Source organism: Thermobia domestica, chromosome 1 (genome assembly GCF_964235325.1).
Source record: "Thermobia domestica chromosome 1, izTheDome1.hap1.1, whole genome shotgun sequence".
NCBI classification, from domain to species: Eukaryota; Metazoa; Arthropoda; class Insecta; order Zygentoma; family Lepismatidae; genus Thermobia; species Thermobia domestica.
The window spans coordinates 62,562,703-62,581,628 of record NC_137454.1 but is presented as its reverse complement, the minus strand read 5'-3'; the positions used below and the strand labels follow the sequence as shown (position 1 = coordinate 62,581,628).

The 18,926-nt window shown below is 34.8% G+C and overlaps 1 protein-coding gene across 1 annotated transcript; it reads left to right on the top strand.

Annotated features, from left to right (window-relative positions):
* The first annotated feature begins 10,655 nt into the window (after positions 1 to 10,655).
* LOC145685425 (uncharacterized) lies at positions 10,656 to 18,657 on the top strand. Its single transcript, XM_081757821.1, has 3 exons — positions 10,656 to 10,807; positions 14,988 to 15,298; positions 18,356 to 18,657. Exons 1-3 carry the CDS (start codon positions 10,793 to 10,795, stop codon positions 18,498 to 18,500), a joined length of 471 nt encoding a protein of 156 aa, XP_081613947.1. The 5' UTR covers positions 10,656 to 10,792; the 3' UTR covers positions 18,501 to 18,657.
* Positions 18,658 to 18,926: the final 269 nt, after the last annotated feature.

Here is an 18,926-nt window from a genome sequence, read left to right as displayed (position 1 = left end):
AAGTGGTAGTGGTGCTGGTGACCGTGAAGGTTCAACTCTGTGTCTTCTGTTATAAATTTATGCCCCATTAGTCAGAAGAGAATCAATGGTGGTTTGAGACGGAGTTAGTACTCGAACAATGTACGTGGGGCCTGCAGCGTTTCTAATGCGCATAACCTTCTGGAGTGTGTGTCCTTCGTAGGTAAGTTCCTCCTGAATCTTGTCATCGCTATAAGAAGGATCAACACCGCGAATCACCACGGAAAGGAGGGGAAGACGGCGAGGTGGTGGTATTTGCTTGCGCTGAGATGCATTAAGGTTAGTAAGTTTAGCATCTTTGCCGAAGGTATCTATAGGTACTTTGTTCTTTATAGTGCTAAGCAAGTTTGCATCTTCTGTTTTGAAAATGAAGCCGTTCCTAGTCTTGACTATTTCTTTGAGTGAAGCACGAGGAAGGTACTTGCGCAGTTGTAGAGCAACTTGTTTCTCAGTCGAGAAGCGTGAATCGAAACTGGTCAACAGAAACGAGTAAATTGATGGTGATGAAGAGCGAGGTAAAGCTGGAGCCGCAGTAGAATCTGTTTCCATGTCCGTAGTGTTCTCCATTCTATCTGGTGCAGTGTGTGCTTTCTTTGCAGGTGGTGAAAATTGCAAGCGGTTAGAATAGCTTTGCTTGATTGAAGAGCGGGAAGCCACAGACGTAACAGAGCTTTGAGATGAGCTTCTGGTACGACCAGAAGTGCTTTGAGACTGCACCTTGCGTTTTTCCACCTTAGTGGAGCAACCAGGAGGACCAGGGATGATACTTGGTAAAGCGTGTTTGCTCATTGTGCGTTTGCCTTGATCGATGCCATTGTCCGCCATAGTGAAAACCGTCTGGTGGGCTAAGCCCAAGTATGAGATGATGCCAAATAAACCTAAAACCAAGAGGAATAGCAAAGTCGTCAATAGGTAAGACCAGTTAGGTGTGTTAGCCTCCGTGAAGGCTTAAAATCAACTCGACGGTTGTTTCCTTGAACCTCAAGGAGGCAAGTAATCCAACCGTATTTAGAAGTTCGCGATTCAACCAATGGGATGGAAATACTAGTGACTTGCTTATTTTTCTCCGCCAGCTACGGATACCCTATTCTTTTTACCTGGTTAGAGATTCCAGGTGGCCAGTTCGATGTTTGTTTCCAAAGAAAAGTTTATATGTTTGTCTCCAATCCTTTCGACAATGAGATCTCGAAAACCACAAGTGCTAGAACGTGCCGTTTTCACTGGTCGATTCCAAATTTTGTATAGATTGTCCAGTTTTAATGGAATATTTAAAAAAAAAGTGGCCGTCTTTCCTTTATTACATTTTTAGGGGTATACTGGAAGTGTTGACATTTTAAAAATGTAAAGCATTATATCCTGTCAGTTATACATACCAAAACAACATATATGTATAAAGTGGTTGTATATCTCTCAGGCGTTTGTTTCATGGCCAAATGATGAAAAACGAAGGATAAACATTTCTCCAGTCTAACGATGTAAGATGAATCTTTATTGTTTAGAGTGTTTTGCCTAGTAAACACCATATATCACTGACATTATAATTAATTGTGTGTGTAATTTATTTGCTTATTACAAATTGCATGCAAGAAGAAAGAAAACACTGATCATACATGAATTAGAAACTCCAACCAGAAGTAGGCTCAAATCTTGCAAACGGTGCGAGATATTGAAAGAATAGTCGGAAAAATCTTCCCTTTATGGTACACCTTGCCGCGTTTTTCACTTGTGTCTGTAAAGGGACGTGTACAGATGTGAGGAGTAACAAGGAGATTCATGCTCATATGTGAATGATGCGCTGTGTTGAGCGCAGGTTCAGCTAGTCTATATATTAAAATGCTAGGTTTATGTTTGTGGCCAATCCTTTCGACAATGGGATCTCGAAAACCACAAGTGCTAGAAACGTGCTGTTTTCCTGGTTGGTTCCAAATTTTGTGTAGATTGTCCAGTTTTAATTGGATATTTAAAAACAAAACATAGCCATTCTTTCTTTATTACATTTTCAGGGGTACAATGGAAGTCTTGACATAAAAGAGCATCATATCCTATGAGTTATATATTCTAACATAACATAGATGTACATAGGGGTTGCATATCGCTCAGGTATTTGTTTCATGGCCAAATGATAATGAAAATGAACGATAACAATTTCTCCAGTCTAAGATGAATCTTGATTGCTTGGACTGCTTTGCCCAACGAACATCATATATCACTGACATTATAATTAATTGTGTATGTAATGTATTTGCTTATTACATACTGTATGCAAGAAAAAAGAAAACATTGATGATATATGAATTGAAAACTCAACCGGAAGTAGGCTCAATCTTGCAAACGGTGCAAGACATTAAAAAATAATCAACAAAATCTTCCCTTTATGGTACCCTTTGCTGATTTTTATCAAGACGTCTTTAATTTGTGTGTCTAAAGGGACACGTGCAGATATTGTGAGGAGATTCACGCTCATATGTGAATGATGTGCTGTGTAGAAAGCGGTGATTCAGCTAGTCGATATATTAAAATGCTGGGTTTAAATGTTTGTGGTCAAGAAAAGTTTGTATTTTGTGGCCAATCCTTTCGATAATGAGATCTCAAAAACCACAAGTGCTAGAAACGTGCCGTTTTCGCTGGTCGATTGCAAGTTTTGTGTAGATTTGCCAGTTCTCGTTCACTTTTTTTTTTAAGTGTCTATTTTTCTATTCTACATTTTAGACGTCCTTTTGAACCTATTAGTTTAATATTACCACTAGGACGTTAAGGTTTATACCCTTGTGAAAGGCAACCAGTAATGGAGCTACGTAAAACAGATTGATGGACATTTCAGGCGCTTTGTTTTAATCTGAATGACAAAACCTATTGCAAGCTGGCAACTTCGAAGACTTGCGTCCGTAAAGGGACTTACACAGATATAGTGAGAAGTGGGAAGGAGATTCACGCTCATATTAGAACTGTGTGCTGTGTAAGTAGCACTGTTTCAGCTAGTATGTCATTAAAAACTCTACAGCATGGCGTAAATAATTTCTTCTTTAAAAGAAACGCACAAGGGTAGTTTAGTCTCAGGGGTAAGTTCTTTTTGAAAAACATCTCAGGCGGTTTTATTCATATTTTTTAAATATATATTTTACAACTAAACCTATTTGGTCTATGTGAGTAAATGGCTTCTCATTAAAATATCCTCAAGAAGTACTTTACTCTTGGGGAAGAAGTTTGTGGCATAGTGTAATGTGGTGTATCGCATGTATAGTAAAAATTTCCAAAAGGGTTTATTTTGGGGCTTGAGTTTTTCAGGTGACAAGGAAAATTTTCGCCAAAATTTCTCGGGTAATTCTTTATACTTAAAAATTAATATCTCATCAAGAACTCTATAATTAGCATAAGCTGCTTTCCCTGAAAAACTCCACAAGGGGTCAATGTTTCACAGACAATTCTCTAAACATCTGCTCATTAGATTTTGTTTATATTTCATAAGCGAATGCTTCATTAATAATCCTATAATAAGGGTAAGACTAAGACATTCTTCCTGGCTAGTTTATTCTTGGCGATGAGTTTTTTCAATTGATTTTCTCTAAAGTTGCTTAGGCAATTTTCTTCAAATCTATAAAGGAATATTTAAATGACAACCTCACAATATGGCGCAGCCACTTGAAATTAGAAGAGTACACAACAAGTAGTTTAGTGTTGGGTCAGGCACGTAGTCAAGGAAGGGGGGTCCGGACCTCCCTTCGAGACTAGAAATGAAAAAAATAAGGAAGGATGAAACAAAATGAAATGAGAAAAGGAAGATCAATCAGCGTTAAATTTAAAAAAAAAAAATACAGGAAGCTTTTGGTTACTCTTATGAGAAGATTTGTATTATTTGAAATACATGATGGCGAGGTGAGCGAGATATCCTGGGAATTTCAAATTTCTTGAAAAGTTACGGAATTCTCAGAATTTCTGCTGCTAGTCAGGGAGATTTCAAGCGTCCGAAAGCGTAGTGCTGTTATGTAACAGCGTGGACATTTTTTATCATAATTTTTCGCCATCGCATCCTTGCAGTATTAAACATGTTATTTCAAAAACAATTTTGTACTGCTCCTTTATTAACCTGTCATTTGGAACAGGCAGTAGTTGACGGAATAATAAAAACAAAAAATTTTGTGAAAAGAAAGTTCTGTTAACATTTGTTTCAACACAGAAAGAAACGCAAATATTGTAAAATATTTTACAAGACATTATTGAGTATGTACTTTTCATAATAGTGGAGGTCATAATGAAAGGAAAATTGTTATATTTGAATGAACAGAGGAACATCTTAAATATTGTAAAAACTTTTTCAATGTGTTTTTTTTTATTCTTTCACTCGAGATTTCTTCATAGTTTGTTATTAAAATACTTACAACATATCCTCATTTTATTGTCCTAACAAACCAATATATGCTGATAGTAAAGTAGTTTAGATATTAATATCTCAACAGCCGAGCTCCTGGGCCTTCAGAACTTCATGTCACGCCTCCTCCCTCCCTCCTCCGTTACGAAATCCTGGCTAAAAGAACCAATATATGTTCCAGTAAACTAGTTTAGAATGGTCGAGCCCCACGTGTGGTGACACAGTATTTCATGTCACGGAACCCTCCCTCCTTCACGAAATCCTGGCTAGTGCCTGGTTGGGTTGAGTTTTCTTTGAAGATATCCTAAGATGCCTATTATAATTTTGCTCATATTTCACAAAATAATGTTTCAGTAATAACTACAGCATGAGTTGATTTAATTTGAAGAAAGAATGGATTTTTTCCTGATGATGTAATTCTAATAGGCTAAGTGTTCTCACGCTGTCAGCCAGGTGACTTCCCCACTGGTACACACACATGTACAGTACATACTTTCCTTAGTGACACACTGCCACAACGTTATTTTGGGTATACTGGACCCCGATGACTGCCCTACACCCCTAGTCTCTAAGCTCTTCAGATATTACCCCTATGTGACTTTTTCTTATTTGGGCGATGGATTTGTGCCATCGTTACCTATAGACATCACCGAACTGCAAGACATGATATCAAAGTCAGCAGCATTGAACTCGATCGATGCCAGTATCTTGGTCAAAGGAGTGGAAAGAATTTGGCTGTCGTTTGGATTTTATGAGTTCTGCTTGTGGTAGACACATAGTTCTTATGGTATCAAATCAGGAGTTATAATTTTTGAAGCACTTGTAGAGAGAAGTAAAGTTAATAATTGGAGAATTCAGCTTCGCGACATAGCATATCGTATATTTTGCTTTCCTTCGCTTCAGCGAGTAATCCGCAAAATCTAGGTTTGATGTGAGAAGAAAAGTGAATAAATACCTGTATAGCATTTTAGTACTGAAGACCATAAATATTAATCCTCTGCTTTTTCTGCAACATCCAATATAAATCGTTACAATTTTTAAATTATCAAATTATTTACACCCAATCTTTGTTCGTCACCAGGGGCATGGGCAACTGAAGGCGCCCCTGGCTCAATAAGATGTATACGCAATATAGCAAACAACATATTAAATATCAGACATAATATAGGCCTAGCAACCATGGCGATGCCCCCATAGTAAATTTTCTTCGGGTTGCCCACGACCAGGGGTGAACTGATCTACTCGGCAATCGCCAGGTGAATGAACATGATGAAAGGGTAAGTTATATTTTATATTTCTATCTGGGCCAATTTTATGGTGAGCTAATTCTGTAGTTAAATCGTAAGGGCCAAAGTCTCCCGGTCCACTCCTATGTTTATACCTACTCAAAGTCTCGTAATTAAGGATTTTGCTTTAACTCCATCACAAGCTCTAATTTCAGAATCGTATACACTATTTTCTAAAATAAAACAGGAATAGGATTTCAGTTAACTAACTCCTTTTAACTCCCTATTCAAACCGGAACTGGTTCAAATTAGTTATATCCGATTCAACGTAAGGCCGTATAACAAAAACTGTAAGAGATAACGAGAGTTTTTTTTTTTTTTTTTTTTTTTTTTTTTGCAAGCGACTCTAGGCTTCAAGACAATATATCATGACTATCCACAACACTCTATCAAAACCAAATTTATTCAAATTTATTATTGCTTCCGGTTTCAACATTTATCGACATAGAATGACAATGGTAACAGATAGCCAGAAATATTTTTGCAAACATTCAGCGTCTCAAAACAACATATCGTGACTATCCACAACATAATAGCAAAACCGGAAGTGGTTCTAATTTACCATTACTTTTGGTTTTAATACTGATTTTCGTAGAGCAAAAGCGCTAAATGCTATTAAGGTGCGGTTTTTTGCAATCGATTCAGCCTCCAAAGAATAGGTTCCACCTTCTCCGTTAACCCTCCATTCAAACCGGAAGTGATTAAAATTAGTTATTTCCTGTTTCAACTTTTATCACCGTAGAACAGAAATGGTAACAGATACCGAGAAATAGTTTTTTGGGAACGATTCAGCGTCTCAAGGCAACACGTTATAAATATCTACAACACTCTACCAAATCCGGAAGTGCAGTTGGTACTATTACTTCCGGTGTCAATACTGATTTCCATAGAACAAAACCGTAAATCCTATCAAGATATGTTTTTTAAATCGATTCAGCGTCCCAAGAATAGCTTACATGCCCTCCGTTGAAACTCTATTCATATCGGAAGTAGTTAAAACTAGTCATTTCCGGTTTCAACGTTTATCACTACACAACAAATACGAAAACAAATAGCGAGAATCGTTTTCTTAGAAACAATTCAGCGTCTCAAGGCAACATTATGATTATCCACAACACTCTACCGAAACCAAAAGCAGTTGAAATTTACAATTATTTCAGGTTTCAATACTAATTTACGTAGAGCAAGAACAATAAAAGAAATCAAGAAGGGACTTTTTACAATCGATTCAGTGTCCCAAAACTAGCTTCTATGTTCTCCTTTAGCTTGTATTCAAACCGGAAGAGGTTTTAATAAAATAATTTTGGTTTCAACTTTTGTCGTCAAGCAGTAAAGGATAGCGAATAATGGCTTAGATGCACTACTTCAAGTGTGATTACTGTGAAGTATTATTTTCACGCTATGAAACGATACCCACTTACTTTATTTTACCCTTGCAAATATAATCATGCTGCAAGTGAGCGAGCGAGACACAGAGATAGAGAGAGAAAAACAGTGACCAAACTTGCACAGTTATAGCATAAAAAAAAAAAAAAAACTGAAAACCGTAAACAAAATTCCAATGTTACTTTCACACGTTCCGTGTTTATATTGCAAAGTAAGATGTGACTGGCTAATTATCCAGGAGGAGATATATGAAACATAGATCATACTTATTTTTATTTTGGCAAGTAATTGCCTTCATAGTCACATTTAGTCATCATATCATCATTATTAGTTTTCAATGGAGACGTCGGCATCAAGACCATTTGTCCCCGTCGCGATCAACATAATTGCATAAACACGGACTGCCATAAACAAAACGAGCCCAAGAAACATCATTCCCAGCCTGTCTCATTGTAACATGTTTATCCTGGTGTCACCAGATTGGCCTGCATTACAATGAATGCAGTATCCAGGAGGGTACACTACGAGGAAGTGAAGTTGGCATTTGGGCACTCACAAGGGGCATTTGAGCACTTATACCTCACACTCGAATTGTCTTCACTCACTCAAAATGTCTTATTTAACAGAGGTTATATTCCAAATTTGAAGTCAATCGGTCAATTGAGGAAAAACTCATTGTCATTTGTCCTAAAATTGCTTACTATTTTGCTGTAATAGAGCGGCTCGGGTGAAATAATAGTATATCACATTTTCTAACTTTCAAGTAAACTGGAAAAGATTATTGATAATTCCTATGCAAGTTATTGCAATGTCATATCCAGCGAACTTCCACTTCTATCTGCAGGTAGATTTCCGAAATTAAACCATCTACATAATCTTCTGTGGTTCGATCATAACAAATTCCACCTATTAACTCAATTTCATCGAAAGTGGCGCTTACTATTATGTTCGCCCGAGCCGCTCTTTAATAATAATAATAATAATAATAATAATAATAATAATAATAATAATAATAATAATAATAATAATAATAATAATAATAATAATAAACACTAATACTAGAAGGGACTAATGGAATGATTCTATAATCCAACTTTCTTGGAGGCGAGGTGGTGTGGTGAGAACGACCTTTGAGGGTGTATGTTGGGTGATGGTGTGTGCACGAGCCAACAACACCGAATTCAAGTTATGGTCGTTATTCTTAGTCTACGTCAAAAGAAGGTTCCGTCCTTCATAACTTAGGTGTTGTATAAAAAACGCCAAATTCAAGTATTGGTACTTGATTTGTTGAATTGGATTACTGCCATTTCAGCGCCGAGGCTATATAAGACGTTAATCTACAATTTTTAAAATAGAATCCGAATAACCGTAGTCAGTTCAAATTCCAAGATTCTCCCACCAGTAATCAACCTGGAACCCGATACACCAAAAGCGCACACGCTAGCCACTCGGCCAGCTGGGAGGGTTATACTGAAGTAGTGTTTCTGTGTATTGTACAAGAGAGTGACTTCTTAAAATTTAATTCGAGATTTTCATTGTCTTTACTCATCACCAATCTGAATCCCAACCAATAAGACCAGTTCTTAAGCTTCAAACAAAATGCATCTCTTGTTTCAAGAAAAACAATTATTATTACTACTACGAAATTTACCCTGAAATCTGATCTTAAAGTTGGGATGAATTTAGTAGTTGTCCTTGAGTGAACCAACCCAAATGATTCCTAGTCTGAAAGAGAGTGTACGAAATGTTTCATGAAAATCGAATAAATTAGGAAAGTTATAGATAACATGGTTTCGTGACATAAGTGAATTCATCTCATCCTCTTTCCTCTGAACTCGAACTTCAAATAACATAACTAAGACTCTTACTTTTAACAAAATATAAACTGTTTTCTATGTTCCATAAAATTCGAAGCGCGGGGGCACGGTGGCTCAGTGGTACTGGGCTTAACTCTCGTGCGTGGGGTTCCTAGTTCGATATCCGGCCAAGTAAGTTCGTGATGGAGAATATCGTGCTCGTAGGTTTTCTCTGGGTACTCCCTTTCCTCCCACTTTTTCATTCCACCAATTCTTTTATCATTATTATTCACTTACTTTAATCATCGTCATCCTTAGCCTAATAGGCAAAAGTGTGGGACGTTACCTTTTCATTTCATTTCAAAAATCGAAGCATTTTTAGAAACTTTTCGCGCAAACTATATATTTCTGTAAAGTCGAGGGAGGAAGGCTAAATTTATTCACTTATTCTTCACCGATTTCAACTCAAAGCAGCAGTGGAACGATTAGCATGACTCAGGAAAATTACACTCAGTATTCCACCAACATCTGATACTCTTTTTTATTATTAAAGTTATCGTTGAACATGCATTTTTATAAAGTCAAGGAAAGGGATAAATTAACTTTTGTTTCTTCACTGATTTCAACCTCAAACAGTGAAGATTGTGGGAAGACTTCCTCATTCTTAACACTTTAGCATTTAAAAGTGGAGATTGATGGAAAGTTTGAAAGAAAAGGTGCAAAACGTTGTATCAAAATCGAATAGTATTTAATAGTTACCGTGAAACTTTTTTTTTTTTAATCGTGATGAGGTGAGTTCACCCATTTATTCTTCACTAATCATAAATTCATGTGTGCAGACGATTGAAAATCTGAGGGAAAACATGCGTCATATTGTTTAGAAAACTTACAGGGTATTATATACATACATATATATATATATATATATATATATATATATATATATATATATATATATATATATATATATATATATATATATATATTTACGAAAATAATCTTCGAACACGATTTTCAAATACTTTTTAAAACCTCTCATGCACCCTTCCAATCTTCATAGATTTTAACTTCAAACAGGGAGTCTACTTCAAAAGCCTTAGAGAAAATGTACGCCATAGCGATCAGGATCGAATAATATTTAGTGAAAATTTAAGGGAAAATTATGTCCTTATCATATTATTTATAAGTAAGTAAATTTCGAAATTCGGGAGAACTTGTTCATTTTTTACCTGTTTGTATTTGATTGATTTTAATCGCAAGCAATGGGGAACATCGGTATTCCTAAAGAAAATATTTTCTCAAAATCGAATAATTTTTACGTATAGGTTATACTTGAAAAATCGTTTTTGTGCATGTACTAACGTGCAATACAACGCGGGGTTTTACCCCTTGTAATCACCTTATTCGTGATAAAATTCGACCCCAAATACTTATATTTCCTAAAAATGTGGGAAGGCACAGCTCAGATAATTTTTTGTAGTTATCGTTGAACAAATAATAATAATAATAATAATAATAATAATAATAATAATAATAATAATAATAATAATAATAATAATAATGAATACTCTATTATAGCCCAGAAAGATTTAGTATAGGAAGCAAGAAATCCAGAAATGTAAAATGAACGTTCCAGTTTTAGAAGAATGAAAACTGACCTGCATAACTTGAAACCAAAGCTATGTTGAAAGAAGACGAACAAGAGATTTTTATCAGATAATATTTGTGTTTTTGCAGGAGTACTTGTTTGTTTTCAAAAAATATGTTAGAAGTGGGCTAACTCAGAATTTCTTATGCAACGACTATTTTCCAACATGTTTACTGATTTATAACTACGACACAGTTGTAAGCGTAATTGCTTTTGCATTGGTATAAAAGACCAAACAAAATATTCTAAACACATAGTTCTACTTCTGATTCTCAAGCTGCTTTCATTAAACATGGTCTGCAAAGAGGTAAGTAACTAATTATTCTTGCCATATATATATTCATGTATATTCTTATTATTATTATCATTCCAAAAGCAGCCAATATAAAGCCATCTTACGCTGAGAATTTTTGAAAGAAATTTCAGCAGAGTTTAAAGTTAGTACCCAGAAATTCGCTTGATAGAATAAAGCCAACAGTAAGAATTTCTTTAACCGAAGCAAAATTCTCGATAATAATAATTCTCATAGTACCAGTATATATGACTAAAATATCTGATTCTATCTACGGTAATTTTTTACAAGAAAGTATTAAAATATGTCCTTATCTGACACCATAAAAGTTACACTAGATATAAACACTGAGCAAGTGTAGATGAGGATTTAGTATTTGAGCTTTTACCAGGAGGTTCGGGATTCGAATCCCAGCGTCGGCAGTCCTGATTGTTCTATTTTTAAGGGTTTTGTGGTACTGCATATTGTTTGATATCCCAGGATAGATTTCCAGTAGGAGAGACCTAAAATTTGAACATATATGGCGGTTCGGACTTCACTTTAAACTGTAGATCCATGTTCTACGTTTCGGAACTGTATCCTCTATTCTGAAAAGGGGCTCTAAATTCCAATTAACATATATCAATTTGCTACTCAAACAAACTCATGCAAACGAATAATTGAAATCTAAACGCAATGCATGAATGCTTATAATCTACCGAAGTGAGTTTTCTACTCCTTGATGAGAGAATGGTTCTCTTTCGATCTCACATAGTTAGTTAAGTGGTAAACGCTCGCTCGAAAACCAGTGTTTGCTTTAGTTGCCTTTCAAGTTCTCAATAAAACAAGGCAACCCACTACGAACCACAAATTATATTATTGAAGACTGGTTGTAAAATTGACGACAAAGACACCATGTATACTTTGAATTGCATCTTAGAATTAAGCACGTTAAAAGTTTTCGAGACGCAAAACTTCAACCAACATTTCGGAAACTAGATTACTAGTCAAAATCCAGGGACTTAAATACGTAAATACTTAAAGAACTCTTTTCTGACCTTGTGTCTTTTCATACTTGTTTCAACCTTTAGCAAAGAGTTCACGAAAGGAACATCTAGCTGTTTCACAGAATTGGCCGAAAATTAGTCTTTTCTGCTTCGCCCTCTTATTTTCCATTGAAATGGCGAAAGGAATGTTGTTTTCCATTTCAAACTTTCAAACTGGAGAAACGAACTGGACACGAACAGAACTTAGCTACAATACGAATTAGGAAATGAACATTTATGTGAAATTAAATTATTGTGGTTTTGTCACAAAAATTAAGATTCACTTCTGAAGTTGTCATTCCAATTCTTGTTTGTTGATGGTTGGTGTTTATAGTCTAGCATCCCTTTTTACCACCGAGGAATTGGCTAGTGGACCACAATTAAAGATGGAATCGGAACCCCACTTAACACATTGGTTCCTCAGCTTATAATAACAAATTCCAGCTTTCTGTGAGTTTAATGCATTTATACTAGCTGTATTAGAATAAAAAAATAATACTTTTTAAAAAAATTTTTTACAATATTATTAGAGTTTAACGAAAAATGAACAAAAATGGGACTTATGCCCATAGATAAATCTCATTGGGCTATACAAAATGATGTGTATAAGTGTAAAACCTCACCCGTGGTTTTAGAGAAAATTGAGAGAAACATTTTTTAAAACGTAAAAATTGATGCTATACGAGAACCTTGCCACTTACAGACGTGAAAATAACTTTTATTAGGCTCTTCATTATGCCTCTAGCAAAACGACAGTACATAGTATTGTTATAGCCATACATAGTTTGAAATATAGCCTAAAATTATCATAAGCTCTTAAATTTTAATTTCTGCTTAACCAAGGGTAAAAGTAGATCTGGAAAGATACGGAGACGGATGACCCAATTGCCCCTTCCCCCTGCCTATATTTATCCATTGTAATTCTTTAGGAAGTGGAGAGAAGCCACAGATATTTTAGGAAGTGGAGGAACGACATCCTCCTGCGTTCCCCCTCACTTTTACCTCCTGTATTTACAAAAAAAATTGTCTCAATACAAGAGTGCACCCACGGGTGGTCCACCTGGTCCCCTCCCCAACTTCCTAATACAATATACATTTGTACACTTTCTCAGTACTTGTTTTGCAGGGAAATGATTGATGTAACATGAGAACTTGATCTTACACTTCATCTGTACTCTTTCGTGACGGGGACAAATAGCCTCGATGCTGATGTACCCTTGAACCTCAATCAATCAGTCGATGTACTCTTTCACGTATAAAAACAATCTAGTTTATCTTTTTTTTGTAAATTTGGAAGTATTTTAGGATTACCTGTCATCTTTTTGGGTGCAGAATAGTAAACATTTAATACTGCATAAATGTAGTGACTTACAGTATTGGACTCCCCTTCCCAAAGATTGAACTTCTCCTCACAAAAATTTCTAGGAGCGCACCTGTCTCAATATAAGATATAATTTAGCCTTACCACATCGAACTAAAAAGAATAATATGCTTTGAGGATAAATTCTCATGCGCAGTTCTTGAGAAAATAAAAAGACGAACTTTTGTGGCAGTAAACAGTATGTCGGGTTCCCAATAATAATTAATAGTTTTTATGTGTTATTTATTTATTTATCTATTGTAAAATTTAGTAAAGAATGCACTCAACTAACAGACTACTTATTGTTGTTCATGTTTTCCTAATTATGATATATTCCTCTACGCACATACAACTTGTGATTTTACAATATTATTAGGGCTTAACGAAAAAATGATAAAAAATGAGACATATACGTATCCTTAGAATTCATTGAGCTGAAAAAAAAAATATGTGAATGTGAATCAGGAGCGCATCCAGGATTTTTTGTTGGGAGTAGTCAAACTTGGGGAGGGGGGCAATATTGCAAGCCACTACGTTTATATAGTATTGAATGTGTATTATTCTCCACTCGAAAAGATGATAAATACAATAATTCCACCTATATTTTGATAGAACTAGAGAAAAATGATAGAACTAGAATGCTTTTTATAAGAGAAAGAAAATGAAATGAAATCTTTGAGTTTTACGTCCCACGGTTATGCCGGTTAGGCTAAAGGAGACGGGTGATGATGAGTAATGAATGAAATGGTGGGATGAAGAAAGTGGGAGGAAACGGGAGAACCCCGAGAAAACCCACGCACACGGTGTTTGTCCCCCACAAAGTTCACTTGGCGGGGGCTGGGATCGAACCCAGGACCCTAAGCACCAGAGGTGAACGCTCTACCACTGAGCCACCGCGGCCCCATAAGAGAAAGAGTACAGATGAAGTGTAAGATCAAATTTTCATGCTACATCAATCATCTTTTTATTAAACAAGTATTGTTTTATTGTGAAAGTGTACAAATGTATGTTGAGTGAGGAAGTTTTTTGGGGGGAGGGGGAGCTCCAGACCAGGTGGATCCCCCGTGGATGCCTTCTTCGTGTGAATTCTCATGCGTAATTTTCGAGAAAACCGAGAAAAATGAATTATTTTGTAAATCTAATAATCGATGGTATCTCCTTCTATGATGAAACTGACCCCGAAGTAGACACTCACGAAACATTATATTATAAGAGTAGCAAGACGATCATATGAAGTATGGCTCGGAGATACAGCAATAATAATAATAATAATAATAATAATAATAATAATAATAATAATAATAATAATAATAATAATAATAATAATAATAATAATCACAATAATAATGTGTGGATGCAATAGAAAGAAAAAGTCAAATACGGCTGCTGTGGCTCAGTGCATGGGATCCTTGGTTTTGTTGTGGACAAATACAATGATTATCGTTTTCCTCGAGGTTCTCCCGTTTCCTCCCACTTTCTCTATTCCACATTTCTCATCATTACCGTCTCCTTTAGTCTAGCCGGCATAAACGTAGGACGTAAAAGTTAGAGATTTCATTTCATTGTATTCCAAAAAGTCAAATAAGCTCAAAACTAGTTTTGTAAGAGATCTGTAAAATGACTCACTACGAAATAGAATTATGTCATTACAGTTCGCAGACACTGATAACATGATCATAAAGCTAACAATCTGTCGAGTAGAGGGAAGAGGTTAATTTACATTCAGTTTTCGCACGAAAAATACATAAAACTTTAGTAATAATTATCTTACCTGAATGTTGTTAATTTTTTAAAAATGTTTCTTTCATAGGTTTTGTTAGCTGCTTGCATCGTGTACGTGGCCTTCGCACGGCCACAATTTGTTTCCAACCAAGGATCATTTCTTTCGAACCAAAGGCCACTCACAGAAGAAGAACGGTTAGCTTTGGAGGAGTTGGAACGTGATAAGAACGCTCATTATGCTTTCTCCCAAGCAGTGGACGATAAAATCAGTGATCTTGAACATACACGGGAAGAGGTGCGCGAGGGTCTCACTGTCAAAGGATCATACAAGTACAGTGATGGTAACTTAAGAAGAACTGTTCATTACGTAGCCGATCAAGGAGGATTCAGGATTGTCAGGTAAGAATATCTTATACGTAGTTCTTCTTCACAGACGGGTTAGAGCACGTTGTTGGCACATTAATTCTCACGTCATTCATTCGTGCTGTGACAACTGTTACAGTGAAGTGATCATTTGAAGGAGTGGCCCGGAGAGGAAATTCGCCAAGACCTAAGTTCCAGTCTGGGGTCATATTTCCAATCATGCTCAATGTGATTTACCAGTATTTTCGCAGTGCCATTTTTCAATCCCCGTATATTGATAGTCCCCTCCTCCGGAGGGAAATATTCTGAAATCATCACCATCCTACTGAATCCATCTTCGAGGAAGAACACCTACAAAACAACAGTTTCCTGACTGCGGGAAAGGTTCACCCTTCAATGGTTTTACCAAACTTTATTGACAGTACACACTGCATTTTCTTAACCTTTAAAAGTTTTTTTTTTATGTATTATCCTCTAACTGTTCTTGTGAATAGCAATTAGTGAAATTATTTACGAAAATTTGACTAACTTGATTAAGTCCAAACCGTGACGGCCAATACCTCGAGAGCGAAACAGCTGCACAGGAAAATATTTGATAAGCATACCAAGCAAGTACGCCTATATATAAAAAATATTATTATTATTATTATTATTATTATTATTATTATTATTATTATTATTATTATTATTATTATTATTATAAGTTTAATAATGTTAAACTTATTAAAGTTTTATATCCTATGGTTTTTCGCTTCAAGCTAAAGGAGACGAATCATAAATGAAAGTGAATGATGATGTAATTTAGTTTTCGTGTTCTCCCACCCGGGAATCGAACCCGGGGACATGGGCAAAAAAGGTACATATGCTAGCCACTAGACCAGCAGGTAGAGCTAAGTAAACCAAGATTGGGTCGTTCAGAGCACAAGGGAATCAAGTCCAATTATCAGAAATGTAAGAAAAAGAGACACGAAGTTTGTAAGGTACGCTTAAATATATGGAAAAGTTAATATATATATATATATATATATATATATATATATATATATATATATATATATATATATATTTACATTATCGGATACAATATCTGAATATGAATATCTTAAGCTCTTAAAGGAGATTGAAATGAAGTATGTACGTACAATGTGACCAGAAGTGCAATTTGATTTTCTTGTGTATTGAACGCGCCATATACCGCAAACAGTTTTATCTGCATGGTTGGATATATTTTGTATACGATAAATTGCATACTATATATATATAAAGTGAAATAAACAACAAAAACAACAGTTTTATACAAATAATGTACCAGATAAATTTAAGTATTGTTTCAGAGTGAGTATAACAAGTCCTAAATATTGTAAATAAATATTCCAAGCAGAACAAGTCATGCAGTAATCGAAGTAATCCACAAGATAAATTAAAGTTCGTTTAACAGAAATTTCAGTTAAAATAAGCAAATTAAAATACAAATTCTCAAAAATTATTTATTTGACGAATATCTAACCAAATAAATCTAAGACGTGTTCTGTAGATATACCACTAGAAATAGAAAGAGAATTTCGAAAGAAACTTGGCCAGGGCTTATATTCAAAGATGTTATCACAACATTTCCCTGGTAAAGTTGAGGGAGAAACCGTAAGAACATCAGAAAATAGCTCATCCTAGTGTTCGAACCGAAGACTTTGCAACTAAAGACCACCCGATTAAAGATCACCTGCTCGGTTAGATAATTGCAAATGTAACATTGCAAGAGCAGAATAAATTTCACACTTTAATTTTATATTTTATTTGAAAGTGTAGTTTTTACATTGGTATTATTATTTTATGTACATAAATAAATTCTGCCAAACATGTCATATTGATTGATTTTCATATTAATATAAGTATTTGTAATATACAAAAACTAATTAATGTAATTTGCTATGGAAAATTTGATTCGATATACCGTTTCAGAATGCAAGTAACTTTCAAGCTAAAAATAGCTCAAAGGGAATTATAGCTAAAAATTAAACTGATACATTTTAAACCTCTAACACGTTTTGCAAAGATCAGAAACATATTTCTTAGGAATTTTGAGTTTCCTTTATCAAATTTAATTTTTATTATTCTCATATTGTTATTGTATCAAAACACATTTAGATGAATGTTACTGTTACGGTTAATTAATCTTAACAATTACAGCTAGAAAATGCCAATCCTTAAAGCTTTGCCTCCATATAACCATACCCAGTTCTTTTTTCAGGGTAGTAATTAGAGTTTTTGCTTCATAATCTGCAAATCCCGAGCACAAACTCTGCAACTAACCATTCACCACCCAAATGTGGAATAGTACTTTTAAATTATTATTTTCCTAACATGTCCTTCCGCATACTTAAAAAAAAAAAAAAAAAAAAAAAAAAAACATGTATATTTTGTTTACGTGAAGAAAATCAATGAAAAGTTTATACCTCTTAGGCTAAAGGAAACGGGCGATTAATGAATTTGAATAATAATGAAAGTATTGATGGAATAAGGATGTGGGAGGAAATGAAAGAACCCCGAGAAAATCTATTGACATCATGTTGTTTAACTTACTTGGAACCTCTTGTTCTGAAGGTTGATAGTCCCACCAGTGAGTCGCCAAGCTCCAATATATGTTTGTATTCAAATACGGTCAAAAGAAGAAATAGGCACAAAATTCTCAAACTTATATTGTTTTGCTAAGGGCAATCAAAGTTATAATTCATGCCACGATTATAAGTAAAAACTCATTAACAGCCAGTAGCACAAAAACAAAAACAAAAAAAAAAGTTCTGATGGTACTTTATCTTTTTATGAGAGCCCGAAAAACTGCAGCATACGTATATTAATTTGGTCGAAATTGAACTAAATTTATCTGCCATAAAAATGTTTGGTATTCAAAATTCCATAGGTCATGCCCTTTGATCAGTATCTGAACTTTGAGCCTATTGAGATTTTTTTTTTTTTCATCCATACCTCGAAAATTACTTTTCATCCATACCATTCGTTTGGACTGCAGTTTCAGTTGAATTAAGTAAGAAATTAATCTTCAGTTGACTCAAATATTAAATTTTATTTATTTATTTTCAGTGATGTCGCAGAACCTCTTTCCGGACCTAATGTCAACCCAGCAGGTACTGCATCGGTGGCCGCCAATGTTGCAAACAGCCCATTTAGATATTCGATCAAGGCAGTTCCTGTGGATACCACAGAGTTTCTACAACCACATCATTGAAGAAATAAAATAACATTTTAAAACATGTGTGTGTGTGTGTGTATTTGTGTGAAAAGCTGCGTGTGTGAGTGGAAGAAAAACAAATAAAATTATAATTTTTAGAACCAGCCCTCTGTGCTCATTATATATTATATTCTAATAAAATGAATAAAGTAAACTGTCTGTGATTTTTGCTCCTTAAGTGCGCTTACTCTATTTGACACTTCTTTACATAGTGGAAATTAAAGAATATGTATATTTGGTGTTTGGAAATTAATACTTTGTGAGAATTATTATTATTATTATTATTATTATTATTATTATTATTATTATTATTATTATTATTATTATTATTATTATTATTATTATTATTATTTTGTCGCTACATTTCCCACTGTCAAATAGTAGTCTTTAAATCAGTTGTGTTTTCGTCGTAGACTACGAACT

Excerpts from the sequence above, each read along its gene's own strand:
- LOC145685425 (XM_081757821.1), top strand. Across the intron at positions 15,299-18,355 it reads GGAGGATTCAGGATTGTCAG|TGATGTCGCAGAACCTCTTT; the intron begins GTAAGAATATCT and ends ATTTATTTTCAG.